Source organism: Carassius carassius, chromosome 27, assembly GCF_963082965.1.
Source record: "Carassius carassius chromosome 27, fCarCar2.1, whole genome shotgun sequence".
NCBI lineage: Eukaryota > Metazoa > Chordata > Actinopteri > Cypriniformes > Cyprinidae > Carassius > Carassius carassius.
In genome coordinates, this window is record NC_081781.1 from 24,298,808 (window position 1) to 24,323,109 (window position 24,302).

The window sequence follows — 24,302 nt, forward strand, 5'->3', positions numbered from 1 at the left end:
TGGATCAAAGGTAGGAACTTGTTGCTGTTTTAACAGAATACATCATTTAATTCATTCATTACAAAAATGAACCACGATAACCATAGTTCACATAGTTTGAGTGTTACTATTTGAATATATATATATATACAACTCAGTTGTTTTGTTTTATTAACAGTTTTCAAGAAAACTAATAGTTCTTAAAATAAATATTTCATATATTATATATGGCTATTATTACTTATATTAATATGTTGATACATTTTGACTGATGACCACAGTGTTATTGTAAAAATGGTAACACTTTAGTATAGGGACCAATTCTCACTATTAATTGCTTATTAGCATCACATATTGGCTGTTTAGTAGTACTTATAAAGCACATATTTTGCATAGTGCATAACCATATTCTACATCCCTAACCCAATCCAATACCTAAACTTAACATCTACCTTACTGTCAATGAGGAGCAAATTAGGAGTTTATTGAGGCAAAAGTCATAGTTTATTGTTTGTTAATAGTGAGATTAGGACCTTAAAATAAAGTGTGACCGTAAAAATAATAGTAACTCTACTCAGAAACTATGGTTAGTTACTATGGTAAATGTTTGTAAAGGCAACATCCCTAACCACATACAGCAACTCAGTGTTTGTATATTCCTCCCTAAGCATGATCGAAACTGGTCTGTCAAACTTCTGTCAAAACTGTTCATCTCTGAAAACAACATTTCTAATAGCAATAATAATAATAATAGTGCAGTTCAAAATATTTATATTAAGATACATGGCAGCAATGGAAGTTTTTAACTCCCAGTTTATTATTCTTCTGATTTGCATAAACAAATGTCTTCTTGTGGTTGGTCATTTAAATTTGAAAGTTGTGTTCGTGCTTAGCATTTAAAGCCTTTCTGTGTGTAATTTTATTTATTCTGTGATCTCAGTCTCTGTATCATTTCAGTAGTAAAGACAGCGTTGCATTTCCAGAGTTAGAAGTTTATAATTAGAAATAGTGATGGAGAGACCGATGAGGACAGTGCATCAGATGTGTATTAGACAAAAGACTTCGATCTCGGGATAGTTAGTCACCATATTTTGGTTTGATTATTTTTTGTTGAGTTGCACGCTTCCAAACCTGCTCTCCATCTCCAACTGCCTGAAACAACACCATAAAAACTTTTACTTAGCAGAGACCTCGAGTAAATCGTCAAGGTCCACCACAATATTGAAATACCTATAATTCTCTGCTAACCAGAAATGACTGGCCATGCGATGTGGTTTGGGTCCAAGCCATTCACACACAACAGAAGCATCTAATTATAAACTGAGCCACCTTGAAAGTTTCAAACCTGCTGTTCAGACTCTGGGTAAAGGTTGGCCTTTCGTGCTAATGAAGGACTAGCGTATCTCTCCTGACGCCAGTTTGAGACAATAAAAGTTATGTCAGACGATGCAGAAGTGAACAGATAGGATGTGTTTGCATTCAAATCCCGAGTCACTGATAGAGCATTAGCCGTTACTGTCTGTTAACATGTTCCTGTGAGGTCACGCTACACCAACCGTTCACACCCCAGCTCCTTGTCGCCAGGTCGCTGATTATTTCAGCGCGGTATGTGTTTTATTACTTATGAAAACTGTTTACTTTTGAAGGAATCCGTGGGAAGTTTGTGGATAATTAGCAAAACGTGACCTTTAGACTTACAAATATGCAAGTCCCCTCCTCAAGCAATGCTTTCACATAACACATATTGGATATAGTAGATCACCCAGTGCAGTTCAGATGGATCAGGTGGAGAAATAGGCTGCATTGCCTGCAGTTGTTGATGTGATTATGTGTTATCAGCAGGAATCGTGCAGGAACACGTCCGCATACTTCAACAGACTGACACGCTTCACTCAGTACAGTAAATACGATTCTCTTCTGTACATCCTGGCCACATCACTGCTTTCCTGACATCATCATCACTATCATATCGCAGACTCGTGGTCGTGTTGTAGGTGCTTTTGGGACTCGTCTGCGAATCATTGTCACACATGAGTGAGTTGCGTGACTGCGGTCGGACCGTTTGCGTATCAGGCGGAGACGACAGTTTCGTCTTTGTTAGCAACGTTGACTCTGAGTCATACACACACACTAGCACCACCCCGCCACCAAAAGAGATCTATCTATCTGTCTGTCTGAATTTATTCAGGATAATTGAGTCTCAATGAGCACAAACTTTCTCAAACAGGAAGCTGTTATATCACTGCTGGAATTACCCCAGAATACCCAAGGATCAGCATGACAGCCGACTTCGTGGACACTTTGTTGACATCTAAAGGGTTTGGCTGGAGGAAACAATCTCTCCCTCTTCCCCACCCCCCACTACTGCCTTTGTTGTCCCTCATCTCCTGCCGATGGAGAAGACTGATGTCACGTCACCACTGAAAGGGACACTAAATGCACCAAATGTTTCTTTCATCCACTCTTGCTTTCCATGCGGACACTTGTTTCTGGTGGGAGAGGAGGGGCGGAGCAAACATTCCCTCTATTGACCCCCCAGGCTGTGGAATGCGTGCCAAACTTCACTTATTCACAGCTCAGACAACTAAACACGTGTCCACACCGATGAGCAGACTATACTGAAGGCTAGCTAAACAATGTATACGCTAGTAAATGACAAGGCCAGCTAAGCAGAAGATTCTGTGTTTAATAGTAAATAGCTTTATGCTACTTATTGATAGCAAGACTCTTAAAAAACAAGAATTATCAATTAGGATATTTTTGGTTTTCTGATCTAATTCATCCGGCAGGAGGGCGCGGACAGACTGTGACATCATTCGAGCCCTCAGTATGATGCATGCTCTGTTTTAGATGAAAATATTTTGTTTGCATATTTCCCTTCTTACAAGTCTACTAAAGGGCACAAATGGAAAGGCTGATGATTCATGTAGGCCTAGATATGGAGTGGAAGAGTAAAGCTCCGCACCGTTTCGGAAACTTGGAGGAGTTTCAGTCGCACTCGGAGAACAATAAACATTCTTCAGGTCTCCGAAGGCTCAGAAGGGAAGCTTTAGAAACACACACTGCTACTGCTGATGTTCTCAGGCCAGCTCTGTCAGTGAGAGACTGCATCGGGACAGGGGACGGGAGAGAAGACGCACTACCCTCTCATTTGTAACTGAAGCTTGGGTGCTTCGGCCCTCTAATATAGCGCTTTTAGCTTGTTAGTCATTTGGATGTGAGCGGGGTCACTGGATAAGATTAGTGTCTGTTTCCCTCCACAAGAAAGACCTCATGCGTTCATAAGTCAAAGCAGCCAACTTTTTCAAGTTTGGTAACTGTTACAGCATGAGATAATTTTATCTCTGCTAAATTTACCTCCCAGGTTAGGTGTTTAAATCTAAAGGCATGTTTCTAAACTAGATTAGAAGTTGTTGTGACATGGGACCGTTGGGCTATAGCTCTTTTTGAGTGCTTAGCTCATTTAGGAGTTTTATTTTGTCAACTTACACTTATTAGTTTGTCTTAAAGAGATCATCTACATAAAATGAAAATTCTGGCATTATTTAGTCATCTTATTTTTTATTTTATTTTATACCAGAAGCTTCACCGAGGAAAACCCCCATATTTGCCAATAAATCTTGTTCTTATTCTGGTTTAAAGATTTTAATTTTTTGCATTTTTACTTCACCGGTTTACACTAGTGGTCGAACGATATGTGTTTTTTGACAGACGATGCCGATATCTTGGAAACCAGGGGGACCGATAGCTGATATAAAGCCGATATATATGATTTTTTTAATTATTATTATTCATATTTAAGAAATTTGAAATCATTTAACTGAATTAAAAGTAAATGTGTAAAAGAAACATGCTTATAATTTAGATGATAGTATTTTTCACAAATAAATAAATATTTAATAAAAATATAATTAAAGAAACAGTAACCAACCAAGAAGGCACTTAGTATTCTGGGAAGTTTGTGTGCACTGGGAATCATATTTTACAAATAAAGCCAGGGTAACCCTCATTAAACATACAGCACACAGTGATAATGACATGAATATGGCAGTGGGCAAATGCATAAAGCGCAGCATAATTTGAAATCACAAGTTTAAAGTTTGAAGCATTCAATTCAGACGGACCGACCGTCACACAGAAAACACGTGATCATATTGGATACACATACACACTTCACAAGATCTCACAGCTGGATTCGACTAAGTGTGCAAGGTTTGTGAAAATAAATGTTCATTAGTCATTCAAAGATTTGTTTAAATTATATAAATGTGTATTTGCTTAATGCTGACGGCAAACGAGAGAGTATTAAAATGTTTGCCTTTCTATTACTAATAGGCCTAATATAAAAACAATCGTTATAATACTTTCTGTATACATTAATTCCTTTGTTTAACCGTTCTATCTGATTATTAGACAGACTTCTATCCATGTTAGACAGAACTGTTAACGACAGCTTTCAGCATCATCAAAATAAAAGTCCTGCCTCGAACACATCGGCAAAGCAAAAAAAAACCTAAATGATTGGCCGATGCCAACATTTGAAAAATGCCAAATATCGGCCGATATATCAGCCGTGGCGATATATCAGTCGACCGCTAGTTTACAGACATCATCGCAGCATAGACAACCTTTCCTTACCAAAATTTGCAGATCAGTCAAACTGAATGGCACATGCCTGTATCCCTTTAGCCTTGCCAGATTAGTTAACACAGAATACCTTAAGAATTAGAGACAAGAAAAGCTGATGTTCATTGGCTCACACTGTGGACTGTTATTGTTGACACTTTCTCGTATGTGGCAGCTTTTCTCTGGCGGTTCCATTGACACTGTGTCTCTTTTTTTGAGCTCAGAAAGTGCAGCTGTTGTCTCTCAGTAGGGGCAATGAGGGTGGAGGGGATTCAGGAGTCGCAAACTTTGCCCTTTGACCCTTCTTTGCCTCCTTTTCTCGCTTTCTCTTTGATTTTATAAGGGATGCGTACCCCCCACAAAGAGCCCCTTTTCATACTGCAGTCTCACACACAGTGGACAGAAGGGTGTTTTGAGCTCACCTCCCCAATTCAGACAAAAGTTTCAGGGGAAAAAGAGCTTCTCTGTCTCTCCCAGACTTGGTTTGCACAGTACTGTAAGTCTAGCCTTCGAGTGAAATGCATTCAAATGAGTCGAGTGAGGCTGAATCTTACCAAAACATGCCCAGGTCATTTCTCTCCAAGATAAAAAGACAATACAATACATTCAAAAGTTTAGCCTTCTCTAAAATAGAATTTGGTGTAGGATTTACTTTGAAAGTACTTTTTTTGTGTGGAAATTTTAAAGTAACCAGCAAGCAACGCATTGAATTTAATATTTTAGAAAGACTGAATTAGTATTTTCTTGTAAAACAAACTCCAGTAAACGCTGGTTTTAGTTTTGTTTACAGCTTTATTTACAACTTTGGATTTTTAGGAGAATTTAGTTTTTTGGCTTGTGGCAAGAGCTGTAAATCAATTAAAACTTTAATTAATCAAAATTTATTAGAAAAAGAATCACATGATATGATTGTGAATTACTTAGTTGGTAAGACAATTTTTTATTAAATTTCACACATAGGTGGAAATTATTAATTGTTTATTTTTATTTATTTTTTATAAATCTGTATTTTTTATGATAATTCTAATAAATGTAATTCAGCATGGGCCTATATGTGTGTGTGTATATATATATATATATATATATATATATATATATATATATATATATATATATATATATATATATAAAGAAAAAAAAGAAGATTTATAATTATATATATATATATATATATATATATATATATATATATATATATATATATATATATAATTATAAATATGATAAATCTTCTTTTTTTTCTTTTTTTTTCTAATAAGTGTGAATTTAGGGAATCAATACAAAAAAAAAATATTAATTATTATTATTGGCTTCTGACTTTGGGGTGATATGTAACCCAAAATTGGTTTCGACACATAATAATCACCCATTTATGCCAACCTTTATACGTAAGAATAAATGATGTAGGTTATTCTTAAAATGTATTTTTACATGTTAGCAATACATGAGATCATATGCAAGGGTTAAAGGGTTGACATCATTTGCTGAATGCATTTTGAAATCACACATTCATTAACAGGCAAAGTTTGGCCTCGTATAGCAATGATCTGTTCTCAGACCAGGTAACTGGCACTTGTACGTGAGAAATACTGAGGAGCTAGTGCAAATGTCTTATATTGACGCTTGCGGTCTCAAAACACACAAGGACCCACACTCTCCCTGAAAGAGTTTCTTTGTGTTGTGTCTCTCATGCTCACTTTCTGTCTGCGTCTCAGGCCTGGACGACAGTCTCCAGCAGTACGTTCCTTACTTCGAGAGAGAGAAGATCAGTGGAGAGCGGCTTCTGAAGATTTCCCATCAGGATCTGGAGGAGCTGACGATGAGCCGCGTCGGCCATCAGGAGCTGATTCTGGAGGCTGTGGATCTGCTCTGCGCATTGGTCAGTACCTCAGCTCACTCAGATGCCCTTTTCCCAACACGCATCCAATCAGCTTTCTCGAAGAAACCTTGTCCAATCATATTTACCTCCATCAGGTAGTATTTGTAGGTGCTGATCTTTGCACTCCTGTCTTAAGAGTCATTTGTTTGTCAAGTGGACTGAAGTGGTTGTGCTGTGATTGTAGCCAGCAATGCAGGAAACATTGTTACAGAAATAGTGAGAGTATATGGCAGTTTGCTATTCGTTGCAATCATAGCCAAGTGTCTTAACATTCTGTCACAAATGCCCTTCTCTAACACTGGAAGAGCGTGAGCTGTGTTATAGGTGGAGACTGCCGTGAACAGGAAAGCCTAGATTTCCCAGGCATTCTGATCAGCTGTTTTTGCTCACTTCCTTCCCAAGGTTTCTTCTCAACCTCCCCCACTCTCTCTCCTTTTTTTCCCCAATTCAGACAGTATTAATGACCACAAAGTGTACCCTAAAACACATGCGGGACTAGGAGGCCTGTATAAACCTGTGTGTGTTTTTGTTTGCAGTTAGCAAACCTAAAGTTGTAGACAGTGCAGATTTCTATCGCAGAAGCTGTGCTAGTTGGCGTTCTGTGTCCCAACACCTGTGGTGGATATGAATGGGGAGGGTCAGCTGGAACAAACAGTGTCCACTGTGTCCATTCAGAGACCTTATAATAGGAGACTGCACCCTAAAGAGACACTGATGAGACACTTTCTGTGTTGTTGCCATTTCTCTGTGTAATTTGTTTGTACATGAAATTATGCTTTTAGAAAGGAAGCTAATACGATGTGTAACAACATCAAATGTGTCTTAAAGGGATAGTTCACTCAAAAATGAAAGCCTCAACCTCATGAAGTTCCAAACCTGGAGTACAAACACACATTAGACTGGAGACATTAGGCAAAATGAACCATATGGACACACACACACACACACACACACACACACACACACACACACACACACACACACACATATATATATATATATATATATATATATATATATATATATATAATGATAAGTATATGACAAATGTGTCCATACGATTCTTTTTGCCTTTTGTATTTTGATTCAATGCCCTTTTTTTGGAGTGGGGGGAGGGGTATTTAAATTAATATATTATTAATATTATAATTAATGTTAATTCAAGTTTTTGAAAAAAAACTTGAAAAAAAAAAACTATAATATTTTGATGCTTAAATTCACTTGAAGTTATTAACTTTACTCTCACATAATTCTATACTATTTGATCTAAACAAAATAAAAATAAAACACTAAAAACTCCGAAATATGTTTGTCTAAATGTAAGATTTATGAATTGTTTGTTAAATCTGTGTGGTCCGAATGGACAAATATTTTATACTACATCTAAATAGTTTTTGATTTTAATTTGTTTAGACTAAATTGTATAAAATTATAATAAATTAGTATTAGTAATATTACTAATATCATTGTATGTTGTTTGACAGCATGTAATAATCATCATATGCAAGAAGTAAGAAATTAATTCAGGTTTGGAAGATGTTACCGTGCAAATGACAACAATGAGTGAACTAATCCTTCAAATCCTTCCATAATTGTACAAAAATTGAACAAAAGGTGTGTCTGCAGCAAACAGTAAACGGAAGATATGTGGTTTAATGTTGGCACTCTACCTGTCAGACCGGGTGGCTGCTCACAACGATGAGGAAAAGATTAACCGTTTGTTTTTAAGCGTCACCTGTTCTAGGCAGCACTGAGGGGAGAACCACAGAGGAGCTGTAGCATGAAGGCTGGAATAGACAATTTGTGAGAGGTCAGCTCTGGCACTCATGGGTAGAAGATATCTCCTGGAGAGCAGGAAACAGATGTGACCCACCCACCTGTCAGAGAGCCCCCCCGCCCAACACTCACACACACACACACACACAAACCCATACAGACAAACACACAGTAACCAGTGCAGGAAAATATGTCACGCCATTGTTCCAGTAGTTTCCGCCTCAGCCTCATCTTAACCCTGTGTATCTGTCCGGTCTCTGGTTATTTTAAAAATCGCTTTCATGAGTGTTAGAGGACGTGCTAAACTCCCCAACTCTCTCTGGCTCGATTCCACAGCGGTAAAGTACCATAGTTTAGTACAATATAAGACAGACCTAAAAATTGTCTCATCTGGAATCCATTATTTGTCCATTGATAGAAGAGTCTGAGCAATTTCTAACACCACCGATGGTTTATTTGAAGAGTTTGGTTCTAAAACGCAATAAATCCATTTAGATTTATTTGAGTAAAAATTTGTTTTCTTTACCAAGAAAAGTGGCAAGATGAAAACCACTATTTTCTGCTTCAAACTTTCACATAGCATCTTTAGGTTATAATAACATTAAACATTCAAATCCAGGTTTTGATTTTCAAAGATTTATTGTAAAATGTTATAATTTTTTTCCCCAAAATGCAATAAATCCATTGAATTGATATGAAAGTTATTTTTCATGTTGAAACTGATGAAAATACACAACATAGTAGGTTTATCCACATATAACAGCCACTGAACTTTGTCAATATTAATCTTATATTCAGGCACTGGACTAAAAATACATTAGTCAGTCATTGCTCCAAAACTGAATTCAACGGGTCATCTTGTTAATGCTTTAAATTAATTTCAGCAATACAATAAAATTCCATCATAAACAAGAACAACATCACATCAGGTCAAGTCACCATTATTTATATAGCGCTTTTAACAAAAAATATTGCGTCAAAGCAACTGAACAACGTTAATTAGGAAAACAGTGTGTCAATAATGCAAAATGATAGTTAAAGGCAGTTCATCATTGAATTCAGTGATGTAATCATCTCAGTTCAGTTTAAATAGTATATGTGCAATCATTTGCAATCAAGTCAATGATATCACTGTAAATGAAGTGACGCCAACTAAGCAAGCCAGAGGCGATAGTGGCAAGGAACCGAAACTCCATCGGTGACAGAATGGAGAAAAAATCCTTGGGAGAAACCTGGCTCAGTCGGGGGGGCCAGTTCTCCTCTGACCAGACGAAACCAGTAGTTCAATTCCAGGCAGCAGCAAAGTCAGATTGTGCAGAAGAATCATCTGTTTCCTGTAGTCTTGTCCTGGTGGTACTCTGAGACAAGGTCTTTACAGGGGATCTGTATCTGGGCCTCTAGTTGTCCTGGTCTCCGCTGTCTTTCAGGGCAGTAGAGGTCCTTTCTAGGTGCTGATCCACCATCTGGTCTGGATACAGACTGGATCTGGTGGCTACGGTGACCTCGGAATAAGAGAGAAACAGACTAATATTAGCGTAGATGCCATTCTTCTAATGATGTAGCAAATACATCAGGTGTTATGGGAAGTGTTCCCGGTTCCGGTTTACCTAATTAATGCAGCCTAAAAATCCTTTAATGGATTTGGATATTAGAAGCATATTAGTATGTTATGTGTAAGCCAGGTTAAAGAGATGGGTCTTTAATCTAGATTTAAACTGAAAGAGTGTGTCTGCCTCCCGAACAATGTTAGGTAGGTTATTCCAGAGTTTAGGCGACAAATAGGAAAAGGATCTGCCGCCCGCAGTTGATTTTGATATTCTAGGTATTATCAAATTGCCTCAGTTTTGAGAATGCAGCGGACGTAGAGGATTATAATGTAACAGGAGCTAATTCAAATACTGAGGTGCTAAACCATTCAGGGCTTTATAAGTAATAAGCAATATTTTAAAATGTATACGATGTTTGATAGGGAGCCAGTGCAGTGTTGACAGGACCGGGCTAATATGGTCATACTTCCTGGTTCTAGTAAGAACTCTTGCTGCTGCATTTTGGACTAGCTGTAGTTTGTTTACTAAGCGTGCAGAACAACCACCCAATAAAGCATTACAATAATCAAACCTTGAGGTCATAAATGCATGGATAAACATTTTTTGCATTTGACATTGAGAGCATAGGCCGTAATTTAGATATATTTTTGAGATGGAAAAATGCAGTTTTACAAATGCTAGAAATGTGGCTTTCTAAGGAAAGATTTCTATCAAATAGCACACCTAGGTTCCTAACTGATGACGAAGAATTGACAGAGCAGCCATCAAGTCTTAGACAGTGTTCTATGTCAATACATGCAATACCTCTGTTTTTTCAGAATTTAGCAGTAAGAAATTTCTCGTCATCCAGTTTCTTATATTGACTATGCATTCAGTTAGTTTTTCAAATTGGTATGTTTCGCTGGGCCGCGAAGAAATATAGAGCTGAGTATCATCAGCTTTAAAGTGAAAGCCAACACCGTGTTTCCTGATGATATCTCCCAAGGCTAACATGTAAAGTGTGAAGAGTGACGGCCCTAGTACTGAGCCTTGAGGTACTCCATACTGCACTTGTGATCGATATGAGACCTCTTCATTCACTGCTACGAAATGATGGCAGTCATATAAGTATGATTTAAACCATGCTAATGCACTTCCATTAATGCCAACAAAGTGTTCAAGTCTATGCAAAAGAATGTTGTGGTCAATAGTGTCGAATGCAGCACTAAGATCCAATAGCACTAATAGAGAGATACAACCACGATCAGATGATAAGAGCAGGTCATTTGTAACTCTAAGGAAAGCAGTCTCAGTACTATGATACGATCTAAATCCTGACTGGAAATCCTCACAGATACCATTTTTCTCTAAAAAGGAATATAATTGTCAGGATACTACCTTTTCTAGTATCTTGGAAAGAAAAGGGAGATTCGAGCTCGGTCTACAATTAACTAGGTCTTTGGGGTCAACAGCCAGTTTGAAGGTTTTGGGGACATATCCTAATGACAATGAGGGATTAATAATAGTCAAAAGAGGATCTATGACTTCTGGAAGCACCTGTTTTAGGAGCTTAGATGGTATAGGGTCTAACATACATGTTGTTGGTTTAGATGATTTAACAAGTTTATACAATTCTTCCTCTCCTATAGTAGAGAATGAGTGGAACTGTTCCTCAGGGGGTCTATAGTGCACTGTCTGATGCGATACTGTAGCTGACGGCTGAATGGTTGCAATTTTATCTCTAATAGTATCGATTTTAGAAGTAAATTAGTTCATAAAGTCATTACTGCTGTGATGTTTGGAAATGTCAACACTTGTTGATGCTTAATTTTTCGTTAATTTAGCCACTGTGTCGAATAAATACCTGGGGTTATGTTTGTTTTCTTCTAAAAGAGACAAAGTAATCAGATCTAGCAGTTTTTAATGCTTTTATGTAGGATAGGTTACTTTCCCACCAAGCAATACGAAATACCTCTAGTTTTGTTTTCCTCCAGCTGCGCTCCATTTTCCGGGCTGCTCTCTTTAGGGTGCGAGTATGCTCATTATACCATGGTGTCATACTGGTTTCCTTAACCTTCCTTAAGCTTAAAGGAGCAACTGTATTTAAAATTCTAGAAAAGAGAGAGTACATAGTTTCTGTTACATCATCAAGTTGTTCTGAGGTTTTGCATATGCTAAGGAATTTGGATACATCAGGAAGATTACTTACAAAGCAGTCTTTTGTGGTAGAAGTGATGGTTCTACCATACTTGTAACAAGAAGTAGAATTTACACTGTCACCCAGTTGCCATGCTGCGATGGCGCTGTTATCAGAACCGAACAATGTACAGAAGTTAGGAAGTTAAGGTTTTTTTTTCAATTGTACACTTTCATGACATTTTTTTAACTCACTTAATTGCAGTTTTAAAGAGTGAGCTTTTGTAAGTTTTACTTTAAAGTACATTTTTAAAAAATGTTTTAATATTAACGCTGTCACCTCTGGCTTGCTTAGTTGGGGTCACTTCATCTACAGCGATATCGTTGACTTGATTGCAAATAAATGGACAGACACTATTTAACTGAACAGAGATGACATAACTGAATTCAATGATGAACTGCCTTTAACTATCATTTTGCATTATTGACACTGTTTTCCTAATGAATGTTGTTCAGCTGCTTTGACGCAATGTATTTTGTTTAAAGCGCTATATAAATAAAGGTGACTTTGACTTTGACTTATTATTTCAATTTGCTTTAAAGGACTACACTTATTTGTATGTGTTGACAAAACAAATTTTAGCTATAGTGTGCTATTTCAAATTATATATTAAGTTAGTAAATGTAGTAAATGTAACTTAAACTTTATCATTACAAATGTGTAATTACAAATGTATTTAAATTTATTACATACAAAGTTCCATAGAAATTATGTTAAAGTATATTTTAGTTTTATCATAAACGCTCTGCGGTTCACTTTGTGGGTCAAAAAGCACTGTAAAGTTCAGCTAATTGCATTCAACATCAATTGAAACTATAATGCATTTTCATTAAAATGCTACTGTATTGAGTGTCTGAAAACATAAAGTTCAGTTTGCACTTGAAATGATTGTTCCCCAAAAAATGAAAAATCTGTTATCATTTACTTCCCCTCATGTTATTTAAAAAAAAATTATTCTGTCAAATACAAAAGTAGATATTTGGAACAATATGAGTAACCAAACAATTGATGGTCGCCACTGACACCCATAGTGAGGAAAAAAATCCAATGAGGACCATCAATTTTAAGTATATATTTTTAAAGTATTTAATTTCTGTAAGAACTACTATTTTTAGAGGTAGGCTAAACTATACTTCTTTTTCAGAAAAGTATCTACATATCTATCTCTCTAGAGACTTGGGCTCTCTCAGAAAGCAACCTTCCAAAACATCCTAGCAATTGCATGGCACTTTAGTAAATCCTAAAACTATAGCATTGTGTCATTGACTTTTGAATGTAAAAGGACAACTATCTTAAGATGAAAAATCTAGTTTAATCTAAAATGACTAATGCAAATGCTTATTTGTTGTGGCAGAACTGTGGCGTGGAGACTGATAACTTGAAGACTCTGGTGGGTCAGATGCGATCAGCATCCAATAACTTGCACAACTGTGCCTCAGAGCGCAGGAAAAACCCTAATTATGATGGAGGAAGTCCAAACAAACCACCTAACGTGTTCCTTACCGCTGTGGTGGAGCTGATAGGGGCTGCTAAGGGCATGCTGGCCTGGCTTGACAGGTATGTGAGATTTATACACAAACACACTCTTTCTGTCTCTTGCAGACTTCACCTACAAGGAATGTTCCAAGCACTTTGGCTAACGTAATAAATTGGCTGTGCAAATGTTTGGAAGGAATGTTCTTTAAATAGTGTTAACAGGACATCTTGTTAATTCTTTTTTAGAATTTTAAGAAGAAAAAAAAGTAATGTCCTTAAATGTAGGTCTATTTGAATATTTAAGATTTTATATGAATCATGTTCCAACAACTTTGGTTAATGTTATCCAAAGAATGTGTAAATGTTAAGAACAAATATTGGGACAGTTCACTCAAAAATAAAATGTATTTACTCACACTCAGTTTGTGCCCAACTTGAATGAGTTACTTTCTTCTGCTGAACATTAACTAATAACACTTACTAAACACATTGAAAGAACGTTTTGAAGAATTGTATGCTAACCCACCAAACAAGGAATGTTTCAACAACTTTGGCTAACATTATTAAAGGGTTTGTAAATACAATATGTATGTAAATATAATGAAAACTGACTTCAAGTTCTCACAGTGTCAAGAGTTTAACATTGATCAAATGTCTTGAATGATGTTCTTGAATTAGAAGGTTGGTTCACCAAAAATGGAAAACTCTGTCATTAATCATTCACCCTCATGTCATTCAAACTAAAAGCGACACTGACTCTGGTTTTTCAAGTTTAATACTGTAAAGCTGCTTAATTTAAGGCCATCTATTGCAGAAATTATTATATAAAAAACCTGACGTGACTTGACTGGACTTCACTAGAGTACCGAACGCCAGAGCTTGTGCAAACATCCACATCGCTGTAATTAAATGCATTCTTAACCGCTGCTTTCTCACCGCTGTTTTTGTTGTGTTTATTTCATTATTGATAGTAAAGCGCGCAGCATATATTTACACTGCTCAACAGCTTCAGGTTCAGCAGCATTTGCTTTGAAGTCGGGGTTGACAGTTTTTTGACGTTGTCGATAATGTCGACTAATCGTTTCAGCCCTAATAGGCAGCAATGCAACTACCACATTAAAGGCCCAAAAAGATTGTAAGGACATCATTAAAATAGTCCATGTGAAATCAGGGATTCAACTGTAATATTACGAAGCTATGAGAATGGGTTTTTTTATGGAAAGAAAAGAAATGACGACAAATGAATAGGCTGACAAATTCAATCTTCTGCTAACCTTCGTGTAACGTTCTATTCATGCTAAGAAAACTTAACATTTCCAGTGAACCCACAACCAAAATCTTATGTTTGGAAAACATTTTAGAACAAGTTCTAGTTCGCTACAGTAAAGTTGTTTTCACACTAGATATGGGTTGTAGTGCAGAGGGCCTTATAATTCATAGACAGGGAGTTAAATAACTGTAAATACATTTCAGCATCATATTTTTACTGACAGGTGTCTCACCAACTATTGTTTTGGTTTTCGTGTTCAGTCAAAACACTTCATATCTTGTGATCTTTATACCTTGTGATGTCATGCAGGCAGCTGGCATTCAGACACACACATACTGTACATATACGTAGACTGCATGTTTGGGCTTGATACGACACATACCAGAATTTGCTAAGATGTGAACATTTCATGAGCTTTTAGATGAATTACACTTGTTCTCTTTGATTTTGTCTGCAGGACTCCTCTGACAGGAGTCAGTGATTTCACCACAACCAAAAACAAGATCATTCAGCTCTGTCTGGAACTGACCACCACTGTCCAGAAGGTTTGTTTCTGTGTTCATTAGCTTTGATGTCCTAGTCAAAGCTTTGCAAACATTACTGCACGCTGAAAAAAAAATATATAAAGAAAAAAATAAATAAATAAATAGTTACCAAAAATCTAAATTAAGTAGTTTTATTAAAGCCAAAAAACATTCAACATGACTTAACCAACAAGTATACTACGGAGCCCCGCACATGACATGCAAGAAAAAATTTATAAACTGTGCGCATGATTTACTGATTCGTTCCCTCAATGTACTAAAATGTGCACACAATTACTATTGTGTTCCCTCAATTTACTATTGCATTCCCTTAATTTGCGCAAGATTTAGCAAATCGAGGGAATGAATTAGTAAATCTTGCGCACAATTTATAAATCGATTGAACGAAATAGTAATCGTGTGCACGTTTTAGTACACTGAGAGAACAAATTAATAAATCGTGCACACGATTTAGCTTTATATTTTTTCCTGTATGTCATGTGCGGGGCTTCGTAAGTATACATCAATTTATACCAACAAAACTATTTTTTATTTGGTGCAGGTTGTTATGCATTTCATTCACTAAGTTTGTATAAAATGCCATTAAAAACAATATTTTAATAACAGTTTAATCATAAATTCTTTATGAATTTAATTTTATTATCCTTTTCGTAATTTTTTGTAAAATTGTGAAAATAGTAATTACATGTAATGCATATCTTACCAGGGTTATTATCGTTAACTTAACCCCCCCCCAAAAAAAACCCCCCACTTTATTTATTTGAAAGAAAATAAACTTTAACTTAAATTAATATACAATTTTAATTAGTTGCCAAAGTACTAAAATAAATAAGAATAAAGTAAATCAATTAAATGAAACAAACTAAAACTAATAAATACAAACTAATAAACATTGTATATACATAAAAAAATACAAATGGTAAAAACAAAATAACAAAAAAAAGTTTAACAAATTAATAAAACTATAATACTATATCAGTGATACTTAAAAAAAACTGTATCTTACTTGTATTTTCTAATTTAAATTATATATATCATATAAGACTTTTTTCTGAATTGACTATTAAAAACATACTGACCAATTCTCAAGACTCAGACATTAAATTATATTACGTTAAAATATCTAGTTGCATCTAAACACGTCCACATAACAGATAAACACACACACAAAAAAAACAGAAAAAAACAGCATTTCAAACTGTTGAGCAGTAGTGTATTGAGGCATGTCTTGATGAACTCTTTAAGCACACAGATGCCTCCTGAAGCACAGAGAAACATGTGGTTTTATTGAGCCAGAGCTCAGTGGGGATGCGCAGCTCATAACTGTGATCGATGTCTCTGCTCTGCTTTCGCTCTTCATGGTCTCCACCGCCACAACACTTAAACTATGCAGCAATTATCCTGTCAAACCTTTCTTTAAATCATAATTAAACACTGACGATAGGCCCTTTTCCATCTATTTGTCAGCACATTCCATATTTTGAATCCTCATATTACATTTCTTAAATACTTTCTTTGGTATTTTGATTTCATGTTTACCATTCCATATTTTCCTGCGGGAACTACACATAATGTGGCATCTCATATGAATCCTCCCTTTTAAATTGCAGGACTGCACAGTGTTTGAAATGGAGGAGAAGATATTAGAAGTGGTAAGTAGAAAGTCTTGCCGTCAGTTATGTCTCACACAGCATATTTAGCGTTCAGGCGTTTAAATGTCTCTCAGGTCAGAGATTCAGCTGATATCTGTGATGCATTTGGGTTCATTTGAAGTGTGGAGATGCAACTCTATTGTTCAGTTCGGGATGTTTTCCTTAGGAACCACTGGAACATCCTGTGGTAGATAACAGTATCTCACAATCTCCATTACAGGAATGAACCGGATGCAAAATAATTTCGTCAGTTTGTAAAAACAAGCATAAATTGGGTTAAAACGTTCAATGGCAATCTATGTTGCAAGGCATTGCACAGGAATAAATGTTAAAATACACATAATACACAAAATTCTGGTATTTTAGCTGAATATGCTCAGTGTGCAAGTGAAACAGAATAAGTTGCAGGATATAATATTGAGCAGTGCTTCATTTGATACTTTGGGCTTTTATGGAATTTGATAAATCATCCCCATGTAGCTTAAAAATATTTTGGACCCCATTGACTTCCATTGTATGGACAAAAACATTCTTGAGAAGATCTTTTTCTGCAGAAGAAAGAAGGTCATATGAGTTTGGAAGAACATAAAATATCGTTTTCTATTTTGAGAGAACTATCCCATAAAGTAAATCATGTTAACTTTGAGTTCATTGTTTTATCCAGCCAGCATCAGTCTGCATTGTGCATCTACAAGAGATAATGTTGAGCACATCATGGCTGGATATAACATAGTGCAGATCTTTCTGGAAGCCACTAGAATTGCCTTTTTGTGTAAATGATCTCTAACTGTGTGTATTTGTTCTCTAGTACATAGTAAACAAATGCAATTTGACATTTGCATCACAAATGTCATTCTGATATAGTAAACTTGCTCAATAGCCCACCTGGTACAGCACTGCATTTGTGATGCAGACCACTCGGGTAGGAATCCTGTGAAATTAATCATTATGAAAGAGCTTAAAGAGTAGTAAAAGCATGCTAAAGTGGCATTATGGCTGTGTCAGCAAATGCGTTTTTATCATACGTTAACACATTTGGTTCGGTTTAGCGTAGGGCGTAAGTGGTACATTTTTCAAACAAGCACTAACCCTTTAGCACCAATCACAGGGTATTTCATTTACAAACTGCTGCAGTACATACAACAACCAGTACCATTCCCTGGACATTTCTCTTTAAAAGTGTTGCAAAACATGCAAGAAACAGCATATTTTAGCATAAATGTTTTTACAATGATCCTGGGTTGTCCACTCTTTTATGAGGTATCATGACCGAATGCATCATAAATACCACAACATTATACTTTTTTGGTTCATTTCAGTCAAGTGTTTTGACCGGCATTTGTGATTCCACCTTGAGGATGACCTCTGACCCCTTAAAGAGTCAAATGACCTGTTTGGAGGAAGTCACCATCACTAATATCAAAGCAGGCGAGGGAATGGTGAGTGTCAGCAACCTAAGTCCTGTTGGTATTGTTTTGCCTGTTGCTTAACAACTGTGTATTGTTTGCTTATTTGTTTTAAAGGGAATGTATATCAAATCCACTTACGATGGGCTGCACGTCATCACCGGAACCACGGAAAATGTGAGTCAACAGAACAACATCGCTTTGACTTGTTTGTCTTTTTCTGCTGTTAATGCATCAATGTCCAGCATCATTCAAGCCACAGTCTGTGACTAATGGAGTTCACAAGCATTGCTTCGATTGATTGATTGATGATGTCTGTCTGTGTTTCACCCTTCAGTCTCCAGCAGACAGAACTCAGAGGATTCATGCAGGCGATGAGGTGATACAAGTCAACAGGCAAACAGTGGTGAGTCCATCCATCTGTCACATGATAGTGAGGAGGATTATGGGTAATTGTTCTGCCCTAAAAGAGTGAAAGGAGGCAAGATGGTGAGCTTTTGTGTTAGACTGAGTAAACCTGATCCATGGGAGAGAGAGCGGGAGATATGTGCTGAAAAGCCTTTTGGATAACCATATTGTTATGAACACCTTTATCATTGTTTTGGATCAGTGCTGGTTTTATTCACCTCATATTTACAAAGAAACCATTGGTTTAGTGGCGACCCGTTTGTGTTTGTACAACATAAAGCTGTTTAACTACATTTGCTCAGCTACAGTAGGATCAGCTTTCCCCCATATATGATCGTTTATGTCCAGGTTTAATTTCTATAAAAGTCCACCCTTGTGAAAAAGAAGTGCACGTAATTGTATTGATTGTGCACCTGTAGAATATTTATTTAAAAATGTGCTTGCAGATAATATGACATTAATAAAGTGAAGGCCATTTTAGCATACATAGGGCTAAATTTACTAAACGTTTAGGCGCAATAACGTAAAAGGGGAAAATTCTGCGTGTGATTTATGCGCATATTAAAGAACACTTACACAACATCTCATTTACATATATACCAATGCAATGTACCACGAGTAGAACAAATTACAGCTTGCTTTAAATAATGCCACAAATACTAGTGAATTGACGAGCGCAAATCTTAGTGAATCGCGATTCATTTAAATACTCTCCTCCCATAAATTTACAGATTAAAAGGGAAACTCCTACAAATGCATATTCAATAGTGTGAGTCGCAAAAATAACTGTCCACACCTTTTCAGTGTTAATTTCCCACTGCGTGTCTTTGACGGTAGCTTTTTTAATGCCAAATGAGGGTTTGAGTTGGCGCAGGCTGATAGTAAATCTGGCCCTTAGAGCACACTTTTCTGACTGACTGTCTGTCTTAACACACTTAAGTACACTTTTAAAACATGTACTTTGTTAAAATACATGCTAAATCTTTGTTGCAATAGGCTTTTGTCATGTTTTAAAGAAGTACAATTAATTTAATGTCTTCACTAACATACTACAGCACATTAAAATACTTAATTATAATTGTTACTGTCTTGTTTGATATTACAGTTAAAGTTAATTTATTTTTAAGTAAATTGCAACTGCATCATTACAAATGTGTAATCAAAAGGCATGCACGTTTCAATAGAAATGACAGATGATAGTTTTTTTTTTAAATACTATCTTTTGTGTGAAATACAGTTTCAAATAAATAAAAGAACACTTAAAAATGCTATTTGAAAAACTCATGTTGAGAAACACAGTTGCCAAAAAATACAGTTATTTATTGATGAAAATAAGATGCAATCATGGGAAATTACGAGAACAATTACGATTACAGTTATGAGAACTTAAGCAATTACAAGTAATACAGGAACAATTGTGAGAAAGTCGTAGATACAAGAAACGAAGCTAACAGTCACCTTCTTCTCAGGTGGGCTGGCAGTTGAAGAATCTGGTGGAAAAGCTCAGAGAAGATCCTCAGAATGTGACACTGATGGTGAAGAAAAGACCATCAGGTACCTGCGGCTTCACACCAGCACTGCTGAAAAACATGCGCTGGAGACCCCCTGTCATCCAGGTACTGCCCTCATTCTCCTGTAGTTTAGCCTCTCAGGAAGCTTTTGTCTGGGAAAAAAAAGTATTATAGTATTATTAAAACCCCTTAACTGTCACTCACAGTTTTGAACATAGACTTTATAGTGCACGTTCCAAACTTAAATTTTTATAATTCATGAATGAAAATATTTTGTAACATGATATTGATGTACCATTTACATGGTAATGCAATGTCTGATTTTAAGATGGGTTTTAAAGGATGAATTTTGAGATTTAAAGTTTTCAGTCGATATATAATTTCTGATGATTTCTAAAATGTCAAAGCAAAGGTCAAAACTCCTGTTATAATGTAGATTTTTGAGGGTGCACTCTTGTCATAAATTAATCTCTTACCTACATCATTTTTTACAAAAAACATTGGTAAAATATATATTTGGGAGTCTTAGACCTTTCCAACAATATATAGTTTTTCAAGATTAGATTAGATTTCATTGTAATATAGTGAAGTAAAGGTAGGCGTCCCGTATATGGGACGGGGTGACAGTTAAAGGGTTAAGTAGCACAATTGTTTCAGATCAATAAGAAACGTATTTGAGCATCAAATCAGCATATTAGATTTATGTCTGAAGGGTCATGTGGCACTGAAGACTGGAATAATGATGTTGAAAATTCAGCTTTGCATCACAGAAATAAATTACGTTTTATATAAATTCAAATAGAAAACCTTTATTTTCAATTATAATAATATTTCAGAGTATCATTGTTTTAACTTTGTTTTGAATGAACAAATGCAACCCTGGTAAGCGTAAAAAAGATCTTATCAACCCCAAACTTTTGAACCCTAGTGTAGATTGTTTGTAGTTAGTCGAATGCAAATGACCGCTTGTGAGGCATTGTCTACTGTTTTTGTGTTTCACATTTGGACAAACTCCATGAACTTTCATTGTTTCAACATGAGTGGATGGCTTTTCATGGGTGTTGCAGAACTAAAACAATGAAACATTTCTTCCTCTCTCCACACACACGTTACCTTGCCTTTGAAAATGCATGTTGACGTCACACATCTTCCACAGCTGATTTATGCTGATTAACAGCCGTTAAGATTGCTGGACCAGCAGCAGGGTTTCACATCAGGATGTGTGTTTCCTCCTGATTAAACTCCCGGTCCAAATGTCACACAGCCATTGATTTCAGAAATACTGTAGCTAATATTAGTCCATATGGACTCTCTCAAACACCTCGCTATTCTTTTAAAGGTCAGACTGTAGACCACAGCTCAAGAAAAACGATTTTCTTTCAATGATAATTTGTGTTATGAACATGAATGCAGTTATAAATCAAGCTGCTAATTGAGGAGCGGTGTGCTACTGCAGCAAGTTTTGCACAAACAAGCACCACTCATATTTCAGGATATGTACAAATCTAGTTTACATAATGTACCTTTCAATGAATGAAAGCCTAGCTCGTCAAGAAATGTCCTTCTTAATATCTGTTTATGCAATTCACATAATCCCTGCAGAACTTACTGAGTAAAAAGTCTATTATCGGTTCTTTCTTCAAAAGTAGAACCGTAACCTTGAAATGATGTGGATTGGTCAATTCTTGCTGTAGTAAAGTCTATAATTCAGCAAAAAATTGCATGACTCACAAAATAAAACAGGTTCCCTGAGAAGAAGAAAAAAATACTTAATGTAGTGATTTAGTGTTGAGATCGAAGGTCTATGGATTCCGAATTAGTGAAAATTAAAAGCTTTAATTTTCCAGTTGATCTCATTTAACAGATGATTTAAAAGATGTTATTTAGCCAGGGTTTCTTCACAGCTATCTTAAACCAGGCAGAACGAGGGACTAATAACTTTCTTTGTTTTAGAGCCCATCGTATGAGCCTGCCGCCCCGTCATCCAGAAATCCTGTGCAAATCAAGCATCCGGAGAAACCTGCAATTTTAGATCTCTATATTCCTCCTCCTCCTTCCATGCCATACAGCCCACGGTCAGTGTCTGTTTCTCTGATAACCTATCTCCTTCATATTAAATCAATTATTCTGTGGCTCTGTTCCAAACATAGTGAGCCTATAGTTTTTTTAGCCTATAGTTAGCGCAAGATATTCTTCGTTTATCTCATACATTAACTTATACATAGTTTTGACATGTATGCAATATAGGCACTCGACACATGCACAACATTGTTCAATGTCTGCGCTATTTTTTATTTGTCTCATACTGATTTAAACTAGAGTTGTGGGGATCTCTTCCTCACACAAATGTGGCTTTCAAAATTTTTGCTGTCTGCAGTAATCTCTCTGCCAGGTATTGTGTAAAAAAAATGGCACAAATTAAAAAACGCATTAGACGCGTGTTGGACACATTAGGCTACGTACAAAACCGATACAGAATGATGTAGTGTACATGCCAGACCAGCATGTGGCGCTGTAATTCTGCCACGGAGATACACTAGAAACGGAGAAGAAGACTTGGACTATGCGCATAAACCTTGCATGCGGTGTACAAACGAACATGAAACAATACATTTTTATTAGTCTATGTTAATGTAAGTTAATAAAAAGACAAACGTTCAGTGTTTTTTCATGTTTTTGTTACGTGATGTGGCGGTGTCTGACCAGGGGCGAGATGTGGACTGATGACGTCACCGTTTTGGAAATATAGGGATTCGCTGTCTACGTGAAAACGCAAGGGCAGCATTCTCAAATTTATCCACTCTGGTTTCTGGCTTCAAAAATATTGGTTTCACTCTCCCAAAATGCCTATACACTACAAAATATATGTTTATACAGCTAAACGCATCTCCGTGTGGACATTACGCTAGAACTGTATACTAATAACTCAATTTAAAGCACTTTTAAAGATGTATTAAAAAGCAAAATCTCTCCTGATGCACATTCTTTATTCATCATTTTCTAGAAGTAGGGTGTAGAAATCTTGCTGGATTTTTCATAGAAAAGGTGCAACTTGCTCTAGCCAAAGTGAACTCACCCGACGTCGTAATTATGACTTTCCAACCTGTAAATACAAACTTTTTATTCGTATCTCTTTATGTGTGCAGGGGTGCAGAGACGAGTGAATATGCAGCAGTTAAGATGAGACCAAAAGGTTCAGAGTCGCCCAACTCATCTCTGGATTTAGCTAGTAGACGACGTTCAAATATCAGCGACTTCAACAGCAAACCTAGTGTAAACCCAGCTGAGATCGCCGCCCCAAAAGCGCGACTGAGACAGCGGACCCCATCTAGAGGTTAGTATCTGTTCAACCTACATGACTTTATTTTGTAACATATAATGACAAGAAAATGTATTTCTATTGAGCTGATAGTTGGCTGCATGCAGGATGACTATTGCATACAAGTTACTCTTATGCCAAAGAAGTCAAAATAATATGGTTTGAATCAATCTGATGAGGCAATATGAAGTTGTTAATAAAGCTCTTAAGTAAACCATGTGGCATCTGAGTGCATTGTGAACAAAGCTTCAAAACAAAATAAAAACAGAAATAAAAGAGGAGACTCTTATGGATGGTTCTATGGTTTCACTCCGAGCCTTTAAATAAAAGTCTAAGCCAGCGTGGCTCAAGCAAAGACTCAATTAGACTGATTCTTTCATTGTGCATGTGCTTTAGGGAAGCCGCGTCCCATGTCCATGCCGGTAGACACTTGCCTGAGCACGTCGGACTCCCCCTCCAGACCCTGGGCTCTTGGACGGAAAGGTAAGCGCAACACCTGCCTGTGTAGAAACTACCGCTGAAGCGAGTTCATCTCCAGCTGTCAGCGTCAACATTTCACAAGCCCAAGTAGATGGGCGGGAGCAGACAAAGGTCAGATAACGCTGTGTGCATTGCATTTTTGTCTCTGTTTATCAGTAGCTCAAGGGGTAATCTCTGTATACCCATAAGTAAACATAACAGTGAACTATACACAGATGTAGAGTTGTTTTCTTGTTGCTACTGAAGAAAGCC

General features: G+C 36.5%; 1 protein-coding gene across 1 annotated transcript in view; it reads left to right on the plus strand.

Annotated features, from left to right (window-relative positions):
• The first annotated feature begins 6,321 nt into the window (after positions 1 to 6,321).
• The window catches only part of LOC132107161 (connector enhancer of kinase suppressor of ras 3-like), a 32,234-nt gene continuing 14,253 nt past the window's right edge, over positions 6,322 to 24,302 (plus strand). The window contains exons 1-11 of the mRNA XM_059513406.1: positions 6,322 to 6,484; positions 13,338 to 13,540; positions 15,187 to 15,274; positions 16,885 to 16,926; positions 18,246 to 18,365; positions 18,450 to 18,509; positions 18,670 to 18,738; positions 20,210 to 20,356; positions 22,205 to 22,326; positions 23,398 to 23,585; positions 23,967 to 24,053. Of these exons, the coding sequence (XP_059369389.1) occupies positions 6,425 to 6,484; positions 13,338 to 13,540; positions 15,187 to 15,274; positions 16,885 to 16,926; positions 18,246 to 18,365; positions 18,450 to 18,509; positions 18,670 to 18,738; positions 20,210 to 20,356; positions 22,205 to 22,326; positions 23,398 to 23,585; positions 23,967 to 24,053 (1,186 nt within the window). The 5' untranslated portion in view covers positions 6,322 to 6,424. The remainder of the gene's footprint in view (positions 6,485 to 13,337; positions 13,541 to 15,186; positions 15,275 to 16,884; positions 16,927 to 18,245; positions 18,366 to 18,449; positions 18,510 to 18,669; positions 18,739 to 20,209; positions 20,357 to 22,204; positions 22,327 to 23,397; positions 23,586 to 23,966; positions 24,054 to 24,302) is intronic.